This window comes from Carcharhinus amblyrhynchos, chromosome 16 (assembly GCF_965287045.1).
Source record: "Carcharhinus amblyrhynchos chromosome 16, sCarAmb.v2.hapA, whole genome shotgun sequence".
NCBI classification, from domain to species: Eukaryota; Metazoa; Chordata; class Chondrichthyes; order Carcharhiniformes; family Carcharhinidae; genus Carcharhinus; species Carcharhinus amblyrhynchos.
The window spans coordinates 26,685,053-26,698,778 of NC_137339.1; the positions used below are offsets into that span (position 1 = coordinate 26,685,053).

At 38.0% G+C, this 13,726-nt stretch overlaps 1 protein-coding gene and 1 long non-coding RNA gene across 4 annotated transcripts in view; one reads left to right on the top strand and one right to left on the bottom strand.

The window, feature by feature from the left end:
• LOC145353913 (uncharacterized) overlaps positions 1-13,726 on the top strand; it is a 123,700-nt gene that overhangs the window by 62,035 nt on the left and 47,939 nt on the right. The window lies entirely within an intron of this gene.
• Positions 1,857-13,726, bottom strand: part of znf512b (zinc finger protein 512B) — a 115,796-nt gene continuing 103,926 nt past the window's right edge. For 2 of the 3 annotated variants that reach the window (XM_080204888.1, XM_080204889.1), the window contains exons 16-17: positions 11,304-11,402; positions 1,857-9,915 (exon numbers count right to left, since the gene is read on the bottom strand). In XM_080204888.1, the coding sequence (XP_080061014.1) occupies positions 9,646-9,915; positions 11,304-11,402 (369 nt within the window). In that variant the 3' untranslated portion in view covers positions 1,857-9,645. Of the gene's footprint in view, positions 9,997-11,303; positions 11,403-13,726 lie in introns of all 3 variants that reach the window. The other variant, XM_080204891.1, reaches the window with a different exon arrangement.

Consider the following 13,726-nt stretch of genomic DNA (forward strand, 5'->3'; position numbering starts at 1 on the left):
GTTAAGTTTCTAAATTTGGAGATATGATTGAACAGTTGGAATTCTCCGACTGTGTCTATGGCTGGGATTCTCTCGGTCCCACTGCAGCGAATGGGGTTTTGGCGGAGTGCCAAATTTTCCATTCTCGCCGGCAGCAATGACAGGGTGAACAAGATTGGAGAATTCTGACCAATATTACTAACCTGTTGGGCTATTACGTGAAGCTACAATGGGATTTAGTTTTTTTAAAACAGGTTTCCAGGAGCACACATGCACTGATATCACAGCAAGGGATCACAGCCTTGCCAGTTCAAAAACACATCAACTGAGGCAGAATAGTAGCACAGTGGTTACCACTGCACTTTCACAGCACCAGGGACCTGGGTTCAATTCCCGACTTGGGTCACTGTCTGTGTGGAGTTTGCACCTTCTTCCTGTGTCTGTGTGGGTTTCTTCCAGGTGCTCTGGTTTCTTCCCACATTCTGAAAAGACATGCTGGTTAGGTGCATTGACCCAAACAGGTGCCAGACTGTGGCGACTAGGGGAATTTCAGTAACTTCATTGCAGTGTTAATGTAAGCTTTCTTGTGACTAATGAATAAATAATTTTTAAAAAGACTTCACATTTGGACTAAAGGCCTTTCAGAGATTTGACATTAATATTCAGGCCATGTATTACCATTTTTTAAAATCTTCTAAGACAAATGTTTCAGAACAGGAGATATGGAAGTTACCTCAAAACTGATTGCAAGCACTGATGTAAAAATACCATTAAAAATCACCAAGCCTGGGTATGACTTTTTCTGAAATTGGAATTGATAAAACAAATTGATATGCTATTTCAAGAATTCAAAGAGAAATTTACCAGAAATTTGAAGGTTTAACAAGCTCTAACTTTCAAAAAAAACTATTGGGAAAACAGTCTTGGTGGTTTCTGTGTATATTAAGGAGAGTTTGTTTTAGAGAAATGAATTGAACACTAATGAAAGCTATTAGCCCAATAACACTGCTATTTGAATTTTGGATATTTTTGAAACGCAAGACAAAACATTCAGGCACGATCTAGCAGGTTACTTTGAAAAAATTAATGTTTGAATTAAAAGCAAAGTATGTTAACTAAAAACAGGAAGTGCTGGATATACACATTGGGTCTGGCTGCATCTGAGGAGAGAAGCAGAGTTTATTTTTTGAGTACAAATCACCCTTCTACAGAACTCATAGACTGGAATTTTACCAGCACGCCCACCTGAATTCTGGGAGGCAGGGGGTGGCGAGGCTCAGAGGACGACGTTCTCCATCGGCCTCTGGCAGGATCGTATGAACCTCGGCTGGACGTGCCAGTAAAATTCCGCCCACAGTCATAGAGGTTTACAGCATGGAAACAGTCTTTCAGCTCAACTTGTCCATGCTGCCACATTTTTTTAATCACTAAGCTAGTCCCAATTGCCCACATTTGGGCAAACTGTATTCTGCAAAATACATTAATGCCTGCAATCAAATGGGAATGTCTTAGAAATCATAGAAACATAGAAATCCTACAGTACAGAAAGAGGCCTCAGGACACTAAGGGAATTTTTTAGCATAGCCAATCAACTTAACCTAACGTTTCTCCAGGGTTCACGAATGAGAAAAGCTATTGTATATGTAAAACGGTATTAGGACATGATTAAGGGTGGTGAATAGCCCACTATGTGATGCTTGTTTTTGGTATTTATTTTTTCCCAGAAGCTTTTTGCAAAGTCAGGATAGAATCACCCAAAATAAAACTTCATATAATATTGAATGTAGGAAAGGTTTGTGATCTTTTCAAAACAGGTGTTCAAAATAATTGTGATAAGTGTCCATTGCTTACAACATGAAAGTAAAGAAACATTCTCAGTACTTAACATCACTTTATTAAGGAGATTGTGTTTACATAATGTAACAGAAAACTATATGATTTTGAACAGTCTTGAAATTATGACTTAAATATATTTAAAAGAAAATGAACAGTATATTGGTCACAATTTGTATGCCACCCTGTAACCTAGCACTATTACAATTACCTTTCATTTTCTAGCTACGCTTTAGAAACATACATGACACAGTAACATCAGTAGAAATTGTTATGAAGTCAAATCTTTTGTGTGCACTTGTTTTGTTGCATATAAATAAACATACATTTTTAACAGGATACAAAATTGTGGTTAAAAAGCAATGCAGACTAGCAAACTATGGGAACACAGAGCCCACTCAAATGAAATATTGTCTAGTAGCGCTAACATAGCACAGACACTGTTAATGATTTTAGCCAGTGCTGTCAATATCCTTTGACATTCTCTGATGCTAAAGATAAACATCCATTCCATTTAACAGAAAATAATCTTTAAACTCAAATCACCTTTCCTTCAAACTTAAAGATTTTGAAACAAGAACAGAAAATGCTGGAAAATCTCAGGAGGTCTGACAGCATCTGTAGACAGAGAATAAGAGCCAACATTTTGAGCCTCAGTGACTCTTCATCACCTCTGCTGAGGTTTTCCAGCATTTTCTATTTGTGTTTCAGATTCCACCATTTTTTGCTTTTATCTTAAAGATTTTGATCTGTGTCCTCACGATAAAACTCTGACTTCCCTATATAACAACAGCGTGTTTAGGTGTATTGTACACTAAGGTACTTACCCTTATAGATTTAAGTGAAAAGAAAGGATTTCCCATGTCTTATAAAATTTCATTCAGAAACAAAGTTATGCATGTATAGCATTATATAACTTTAAGCAGTACTATAAACTAAATAATAGATAGGAGAGGATCCAGTACTCTTTTCACAGTTGGAATTATGCAGTTAGAAAATATTTATAACTCAGAAACTAGAGTTAAATGATTTTTTTTTAAAAATCAGAACTTCACAACACAATATATACATCTTAGTTTGGCAGTAATTGGGTAAACACATTGAGACAGGCTCATGGATAGTAAAATAGAAGTTGATGACAGAGGTAACAAAATCTGTTGTTCTTAAGAGGTTTTTTTGAGTCTGATGTGCATAATGGCAGATAATGTGGATTTTATACCTCAAATATGCCTTGACTACCCTAGGAATATTTGGTGGTGTCAATTGAAGCATAATGTCGAGCAATTGTGTTCAACCTTGTGGCCTGCCACTGAATTGTATCTGCCCTGCTGTCAGTGTGAACAAGAGTGAAGTGAACATTATTTGTGAATGACACTCACCTGTGTAACAACCATCATCAGAAATAATTGGTGTGCTATTGAGAAAAAAGATAATCAATTAATCAGACAGACACAGCATTGTAGCTTCTCCCAGCAAGAGGTCATCAGACTGACAGACCTTTCCCTGCTCCTCCACTTAGGATTGCGTTAAGAATCTACATTACTGTGCGTCACAGATAATTCCAGAGATGAGGTGTTTGTCATATGAAGAAAGATTGAACAGTTTAGGCCCATACTCTTTAGAAGAATGAGGGGAGATCAGACTGAGGTAAACAAGATGATAAAAGGTATGGATAAAGTAGACGTGGAGCAGATGCTTCTGCTGGTGGGACATTCTAGGACGAGAGGTCATAGTCTCAGAATAAAGGGTAGCAAATTTAAAACAGAGTTGAGGATAAACTACTTCTCTCAAAGAGTTATGAATCTGTGGAATTCACTACCCCAAAAGTGCAGTGGATGATGGGACTGTGAGTAAATTTGAGGAGGAGTTAGACAGACTTTTAACTGGTAATGGGTTGAAGGGTTTTGGGAGAAGGCAGGAAAATGGGGATGAGGAACATATCAACTATGATCGAATGGCAAAGCAGACTTGATGGACCGAATGGTCTAATTTTGCTCCTATATCTCATGAACTTATGAACAAGGGGTATTGCAACAATGTTTGGAGAAGAAGGTGAGTACGACAGCAATGTGCAATAAAGTGGTCCAAGGGTGTCAATGTTTATAAAATAATTTGTAGCTGAAATTTTTGCTACTCACTAATCTGTACTAAATCAACCCTATCCCTTTTCCCAAAGATTGTTACATGTGGATGGACTGATAGTTCTGGTGGCAGAGTGTTATGTGGATGAGAGTGTGTGATGGGCACAGGGAGTGAGTGCAAAACAGGTCAGTGGAGTATGGAAAATAAAGCAAAAACTGATTCCATGACAAAAACTCAGGCACACTGGTCCTTGTTAGATGATCAGGTTGGTTCCATAGCGTTGTGCAGGGAAAAAAATCTTAGGGCAGAGGGTCCTGAGAGTTTCCCAGCTGAGGGAGAGGGAGAAGAGAGGATATGTTTTAAAGAGGCTCTAATGGACGATGCTGCTAGGTATCTCAGTGGGAGTCCCAACAATGGCCTCTTTCTTCTATCTAGTCCAGAATGGAGTAGATGGAAGAAAGTGGAGGAGAAGAGAAACTCTGGAAAAAGCAGAAGGCAATTCCTGGGCATTTTTGTCCGCAGAGCAGGCAATGAAGCCTGCCTTTTTGCTGAGAGGCTTCTCATGAAGCCGAGTGCTTTTCATCCATAGTGCTCATTCTTATTCCTCTGTGGCTATTTGCTAGAAGCAAGAAAGAATGCTCAGTGGGAGAGCAGCAAACTAAGAAAAACAGCTTCGAAAAAGGGTCATCTCAAGGTGATGTATTTACATTGTAGGCCACTCGATCCACTCAATCGATGCCAGTGTTAATGTTTTACTTGAACCTCCGCCCATTTCTCTTTGGCTAAATCTACTGTCGCAACCTTCCCCTTTGCTAACATATGCTTATCTAACTCCCCCATGAATGCATCTATAAAAATCTCTCCCAATCTATATGCTTTACACGTTTTCTCATTCCATCAATTGATCTTTTCTGGAGCATAGTCGTACCCAGGACATCACCAATAAACTGCACCCTCATAGAAAACCATCCACTCTCCCAGACAAGCAGCAGAATGTGGCAGACATTCCAACCTCCTTTCATGTCAAACCCGAGAAACAATACCCTCAAAACTCACCCAAACTGTTGATGCCACAACCTCTGTGTTGCTGCTACTCCCTGCTCATAGCTGCAGAAACAAATGTGAGATGGGTAAACTGGGAGATGAAGAAAGTGAAAATAAGTAAAATAAGAAAAGATGCAAGAAAGGAGGGAGAGAGAGAGAAAGTGAGAGAGAAATGAGGAGAGGTTAAAAGGATGGTGGAAATTGCTGACAATCCCCCACGGGAGTTAGAAGTATTTAAACTTCCTTAGCTTACGCTATTTTGCTGCTGAAAATTGCTAGGTAGAATTCAGATACATCCAGATTGGGAAGGATGCAAAATGAGGAAAATGCACCATTACTGACCTTCTCATCCTCTTCTTGGTGATAATGTCAGAGTGGCAGTAAGTAGTCTGCCTGTGTCAATGCAGAATTAACACGGACTGAGCAGATTACTGTACAGACAAAGCAAAATGAGACAGCAGTGTACCCCCAGAATAAAAAGGGTTCTGGATCCACTCAGCTAGACTCTGAGTGCAACAGAAGCTTGCGAATGTCAAGAGGGTCAATAAGAGATATCAATAGCACACCCATTATTATTGGCTGATGATGGATTGAAGAGCCGATAAATATGAAATGAATGAAAAGATCGTTTACATTTTCTTAAACATCTATTCCTATCATCATTTTTGTGCATTTTGGGTATTTCTTTTGCTATGACACCTGTCCAGATCTGTGTTTTCTTTATTATTTTGCAAATGAATGGGAGAGGCTGAACAAAATCCCTATTCTTTTTGTTTGAGTACTGAATTTATAGTTCCTCAGCAACAGCTAGGTCACTGGGTTCCAAATGCTGTGTTCACAAAAAAGCAAAACTAATACAACTAAAAAACAAACAATATTCTCTCAAGTACTCGTAATAGAAGAAATTTTCACTTTCTGTATTTAGATTTTCAAAAAGAAGTAATTTCATTGTTACGCATTGCCTTACACTTCAGTGCTATCAAACCTGTAAACTCTGAAAAAAAGGCAATTCTGCAGAGAAGTAAATTATAAGTGTCTCTCCATGTGTAAATTGGCAGGTCATTTTTCTGAGCAAATTCAGTTTTAAAAACCTGCTGAATTGACTCCAGTGATCCTTGGCTTTTTGCTTTCCTCTGCATGTAAAGTCCAGAATTTCACTCAATCCTATGCTGTGCCCTCGACACTGCTGCGCTTAGGAATTCAATATGCAAAGAGCCACAGGAGCGATTCCAACTATTAATCTTTGGAGACCAATGCACTGCATCAGTGCCTCACCTTATTTCAATCTTTTTTTTAAAAGTCAAACACGTATTATACCTTATTTAATAGAAAGTGCATTAGTTGAAACTTATAGGTGAGATTTCAATTTTACTTTACACTAAAGCCTCTTAGGCCACAATTAGGTAGGATAAAATATTTAACAAACAAAAGCTTTCTTTAAATTCTTGGCAATTTACTTAGACTGTTAGTAAATTTACAGTAGACACAGGTGGAATCCTACTAATTTGGCAGCAGTGTGCATTTCTATTCAGCAATAAATCTAATCAGAAGAATGTAGCTTAAAGTGCTTATGCTATGTACCCATTTGGACTGGGATGTGTATAACCCCAAACTTAATATATACATTCGTATTCCAGCTTCACACCATATGTAGAACCACATTTATCCTTCTAAATGGACGCTTTCACTGACTAGTCCCAACTATGGATCAGTTCTCAATGCAACATTGTTACAAGTGCTATACAGTTGTACTCAAAGGTGCTGCTGTCTATGATTTTACACATAAAATAGTTTTTTATCTAAAATGCTTACTCAATCGCATAATATTATGTACAATTCAATTATTGAATCGTGGAGTTTTGGGGACTTCGCAAAACACAAAGATGTCAGCCCAAAGAAATACATGCTAATATGAGTTAAGATGTTATGTTGTTTTGAAACTTTATCTGAATGAAGCAGTATGGGGTGTCAAGTGTATTGGAAACCAAAGCGTTTTCTCATGCTATTTAACTGCATTAAATGTATTTTCCTATAACTGTTACAATGTTGCATAATTTCTTAAATTAATTCTTGGAATTTATTTATGTAAGCAGTAATTTAATAATACATATTCATATGCACTGAGCCTTATTCCTATTTTCAGTACTTGTAGAAGTTCTTCCATATGTTCCAACTCACTGTGTGTCTTCCTTAGCTACTGTCTGGTTTCAACAGAATTGACCAATACAGTGTCTACATCTGGGGCATCCATGCCTTTGTGAGCTGCTTTGATAACTATCATGGAATATAGAGGGCCACATAAGACTTTGAGTTTCTGACTTGGGCACAATCAAGAAATTGATGTTAACTTTCCAATCTCATTAGAATACATTCAGTCTTAAAAAGGGTGTACATGTGCATAAATCAGCATAATCATTCAGGTCTCAAAGAAACACCAAATCTACATCAGTATATTTTTCTTTATGTCTTAAGATTTAACTTCCAACTTATTTAACTACCATTCACGCATATTAGACACATCATTTTTTTTTCAAATGGAAAGTTTTCAATTCTTAATGTGGCTTATGCCATAAAATGCATTTGGACAATCAGAAGTAAGAGAGCATATGGTTGAGAGGGTGGGGGGGGGGAGTGGTGCAAAGAGAGGAGAAATGATTAAATAATTGTAATTAGAAGAGAAGAAAAATTACTTTGTTTCCTGTTGCATTTGACACTCTGACCAGAATGTTGACAAATGCACACCACCCCAAGAATTCATCCCTATCACTTGTAAACTATTGCAATTGGAGAAAATTTGCATCTTAAGAAAAATGGTAAACTCACTTAGGCCCCAAGGTTATGCAAATTTTAAGCCTCATAATTTATTATAAGCTCAGATCATTGGTGTATTTATAAATGCAAAGGAAACTCTGAGCCATGAAGTTATAATCCATGTTCTCGTTATTTTGCACACTTCTCAAATTACTATTACCATCAGATCATAGCTCTACGATTTAGAATTGAACCAATAATGGGACAAAAGTATCAGAAACAGCTCTTTGCAAACATCTACACTCACAAAATTCAGAAAATATAAACCAGCAAATAAGAAATATAACTGCGAATAGAATTGTGTTTCCAGGATTTTAAGGTCCAGGTTGCCGCGATGTGCCCTACTGACCTTGGTCTATAATGTTTTGTATCATATATTTGCATTTGTCTGTGACAAAGCATACCGTTCTGATTCATGCCATTAGCATTGTGGGATTGCAGCAAGTTACTAATTGTTATTTTTTTGAGGGAGTAATGCAGTCACCCAAAGGAATTTTACAATATCAGATATCAAGATTACACACATGTAACACCAACATTTCATGTCTAATCTTTGCTTCAAGTAGAACTAAATCAAGCAGTACTAATAACATTCAGTTCAAAGACAATTAAGAGTTGAGACTGCAGTCTGGATTTTCTGATCTGCAGCCACTGCAATTATCCAATGTCCTGCGCTCATTCCTGATGGATGTTCCAGCTTCAGGCTCACGTAAATGTTGGTGATGGCCTCCCAGCAGTGTTTCTGATTGGCTTTGAAGACGGCAGAAGGATACACACTGCAGGCAGGTGATGGGTGGCTGAAAAAAAGTCTTCTTCCCACTTTTGTTTAAATCTCCTGCATTGTGTTCTTAACATGACTTCTACAATGCACCAGGTTAATAGAAGAGAATGTCATATGATGTATTTCCATCATTAACCTAGCATCTGCATACATCTGTTCAAATGCTAAGGTGTTTATGGAGATTTGGGTCTCTAGACTGGCTCTCTGTCACATTTCCTGTTCCTGCCTGCCCAGAATGCCCTAAAAATGGGCAGTAAATTCTTAGGAAAAATTAAGTTTATGAGTCAAAACATTCTGCAAGTAATTCAATGCACTGAAAAAAGGAATATGGAGAAACCTACATTTACCACATAAAGGGGTCATATCACAAGTCCACGTTGCCGTCAAGGAAATCTGGATGTGTACTATCCACAATTATTGGTACAAACATCGTGCAGACCTATAAAATTACCCTTACAGTCTTAAGCACCAAATTATTTTATATATATATAATATATGGATTGTAATAGTTATTTTGGAAATATATACATAGCCCAGACTCTATTATATATAAACATTAGTTTATATTGATAAATAATTATAAATATAAACTAATATATACGGATTGCAGTTTTGTGTATTAAATAACAAAAGGAATTTGAACAATATAAATAAATAACCAATTTGATTAATCAAGGTGCAATCCAATATTACGAACACACTACCAACATTTTTAATCTAGTTAAAAAGCATAACAAATCTTTTCATTTGACACCTTACACCCCATATTAGTCTAATTTATAAAAAAACATAAACAGTAAAGTCAAATAGAGCAGTATATAGTAACAAAGCAGTATTAAATAGCCATATAATCCCTTGTGCTAAATGATTGTGTCTTGCTTGTGAACAATTTTACCCCAGTTACAAGGATTGGCTTTTATCTGCACATACACAGCTTTATTCCCTGGGCCAGTTTTTGGACCCATATACATTAGGTAATATAAGAAACTTAAGAGCTACTGGTAGGTAGTGTTATCTTACGTGAATCCATCATTCACCACTTATGATACACGAAGGCTGATGTATTACTCCTCCAGATGGTTGAAGCTTTACTTCCAAGTTGTAGCTCAAGACATCTAGCCAGACCCTCCTTTTTTGCCAGTAGTTAATATGTTCTTCCTTTTCATTTTGCTATTTCTTTTCAAATCTGCAGGACACGCTGTGGTTATTTGATCTGCAGTCTTTGTTCCTGCCATCTCTTTATCTTTTATAGAAAGCTCTGAAGTTCTTTCCTTGGGTTTTCTTCCTCTTTTCTTTCCAGTTGTGCTTTTCTTCTGTTCTGATTTTGTAACCTTCAGTTCTCTTTTGTTTCTTGTGGGCTTTTCTGCAGAGGCCCTAAACCAGTTCTGTCAAAGGACATTTTAATCTTTAAGTGTTGATTGTGTTTTGAAGTTTGGGAAAACTGCATAGCTTAATTGTCACTCCAACTATTTTCAGGATAAAACACGAAATATTAGCGCAGTGCGTGCATTTCTATTGTATGCATTTGTTCTTTATTTTAATGCAAAATTGTGAAGGTCCATCCAAATTTCACTCGTTTCCTGCCAATATTTCCAGTCTCCCTGTGACTTACACTAACCACAGCTAGGTGCAGGCGAGGAGACAATCTGTTCTCAAGCAGTCATCAACACTCCTTTGACCTTGGCAAAATATCTGCCCAGGCACAACATTCTCTCCAATTTTCCTTCCCTTTTGATAGGAAGTGCTCAATGTTAAAATGTAACCAGTGACAACTTTGTATTGGATGTAATGTGACCAGTGGCAACAAGATATGAGGGTCAGCTAAATCATGAAACCAAATGCAGACCGATGTAATAGTTAGCTGACCAGATGAATCACTTTAAATAAGAACCTGTGTAGAATTGTGGGAGCTTGGATTGGCCCAGGGCGAGGCCCCAAGTTTGGAGTAATGATGTTTCTTTATTAAACCCTTTCTTTGATTTGTAAATTGGAGTAAGTTTTGTTCTATTTTATTGTCTGCATTTGAAGAGTTATTTCTGATGAAACATTCAGCTATCATTCAGGACCTCTCCACCACTGTGGTCACACAGACTGGTACATCAGCATACAATTTAGCTTGTTTCACAGGCTCTCCTTTTAGTAATGGGCCATTTTCCAGTAAGAGCTGGGTGCTTGGTCAATAAACAAACAGCTCAGGAACCATATCAAATTTGACTTTAACAAATGAGAAAGATTAAAGTAATATTTGTTCTTCTCAAAATATTTAAAAAGGAAATTGAAATGAAAAATCATTTTGATGAATCCTATCAGTCAGAGTGTAACATTTCAAGTCTACAGTTATGGAAAATGAACCAGTTAGGTATCCCCGCCTGCCTGAACTTTGACTGGGAGATGAAATTATATAGCGACACATCTGCAGATTTGACATACATCTTCCGATTACCATTTGTATAGTCAAAGTCAAGGCCACATTGTGAGAAAATTTGAAGGAAGCTAAATTAGGTTTGTCTAGTTAGCTCACACTATGAGGTAATACTTTTCCCTTTTCTCTCATGCACAGTTGGTGCACCTAATTGTACACCAGTGTGTTGCGTTCAACACCACGTGTGCTGTTGTTTTTAATAGCAGTTGTAAATGCGGTCCTTCAACTTAATTCCCTTTATATGTAATGGAGACTTTGATATGTTGAAAAAGCAGGGACAATTGTCACGTTAACACATGTAGTGATTCCTTTTTGCTGATTTTCTAGTTTAACAAAATGACATTGGCTTACCTCAGAATGAGAATTGTTGATGTGGTATTTAACTCCACTTTCCGAGCTAAACTCCTTCTGACAAATCAAACATTTGTATTTTCCAACTAGGTGCTCTCCCTGTCATAAAACATCATGTCATTAAATCTCAATGGGTGGATAATGAAATTAAAACATCAAAATGTCATTTCTCAGGAGAGGTTGCGTTTAAGAGGCAATTTCCTAACTTTGTATTGTTGGAAGGGATTTCCAATACGCTCGCTCTGTTGGCAAGATTTACCACCAGCAGTGTGAAGTCAGAAAATTGCCTTTTTGTGCAATACCAATGCAAACTGCATACATTTACAGAGCAGTTCAGCCACAAAGTTTATTTATTAGAATCATAAATAGGCTTACGTTAATCCCTCAATGAAATTATTCTGAAAATTCCCGAGTTGCCACATTCAGGCACCTGTTCAGGTAACTGAGGAATAATTTATCATAGCCAATGCACCTAACCAGCACGTCTTTCAGACTGTGGGAGGAAACTGGAGCACCCAGAGGAAACCTACAGAGATGCGGGGGGGGGGAATGTGCAAACTCCACACTGACAGAGACCCAAGCCTGGAATCAAACCCAGATCCCTGGCACAGTGAGGCGGAAGTGCTAATCATTGTGCTGCCCACTTACATAGTCATGTTTACATAGAACATGTTCTAATGTGTTTCACAGAGGTGCAAACAGATCCGTAACACAGCTCAGCAGAGAGTTCAGCCAAAGTTACAGTTAGAGAGCAGGAAAAGCCCTGAGGAAATCCCCAATTTTGCATTTGATTTGACTGGATCCCATAAAATGGTAGACTTTGGATTCTCTTAGAGATAAACCACAATATTTTTTGTAGCCATTTAAACATTTCTGGTAATTAGGGATGGACAGTAGACAGTGGACCCAACCAAATATGCCCACATCCTGTGAAAGAATGAAAATAAAAATTCCTAACATTTTCCATTTTCCAATAATGGAAAATTACTGGTCCAGATTTCTTGGGCTGTTTACATATATTTTTTTCATCCTTTCATGAGATCATTCGTTAGGTCCACTGGCTACTGCCCATCCCTACACTTGCAACTCAGCCAACATTGTCTACCTGATAACGCTGCAGGAAAGGATGTCCCAAGGCATGGTACATTGGGAAGATCATACAGATGCCTCAAAAACAGATGAATGAACACTGCTCGACAATCACCAAGCAAGAGTGTTCTCTTCCTGTTGGGGAATACTTCAGCAATCACGGGCATTTGGCCTCTGATTTTCGAGCAAGCGTTCTCCAAGGCAGCCTTCACGACACACAACAATGCAGAGTCACTGAGCAGAGACTAATAGCCAAGTTCCGCACACATGAAGATGGTCTCAACCAATCTTGGGTTCATGTCACACTATTTGTAATCCCCCACAACCTGCCTGGGCTTGCAAAATCTCACTAACTGTCCTGGCTGGAGACAATACACACCTCTTTAACCTGTGTTTAATCCTCTCTCCACTCACATTGTCTGCACCTTTAAGACTCACATTCCAACCATTATTTTGTAAATTGAGTTTGTGTCTTTATATGCCCTGTTTGTGAACAGAACTTCCACTCATCTGATGAAGGAAGCAGCGCTCCGAAAGCTAGTGGTTTGTGCTACCAAATAAACCTGTATCATCCCTAATTGTAGATGTTTATGTGAATGGCTGCAAATGTATAGTGGTTCATTTCTAAGAGAATCCAAAGTTTGCCATTTTAAGGGATCCATTCAGATCAAATACCAAATCAGGGATTTTCTCAGGGCGTTTGCTGCACTCTAACTGCAACTTGGGCAGAAATCCCATTCATCCCACGTACAACATGACACTGAAGTTACAGCCACGGAACAGCAGAATTCCACATCAACAAGTGTTTCCAATGGTGAATTTATACCACACAGTTTGAACCACTGTAAATTCCAGGTGACTTATACCATCTATCCCAGTTGTGCTTTCCCAATGGGGTGGGGGTAAGTTCTGCATAAACTTACTTACAGATATTCACAGACTACCCCGACAATGGTTAAAAATCACATAAACATTTCAGCATAAATACACCTTAACGTATTTATATTCATCACTCAGCAGGAAGACATTGCAATGCAGAATCGAGCAAAGCCCATTCCTATCCACTGACGGGGGAATGGAAAGTTGGCCAATTGACAGACATGCAACTGAACGGCGTCTCACCCACAAACTGTTTCTTATTGATGCTTCAATTAAAAACCATCTTGCTTAGAAAATACAAAGTAAACTAGTCAGTAGGCTAAGACCTGAATAGAATAAAATGCTCATGTTATTTGTGAGCGAACGAAGTTGAAGATTCTACAAGGATTGCACATCAGTGCCACCTACTGGTTGTTTGCCATACACGAGTAGGTTCGACAAAAGCGTCAGTGGTC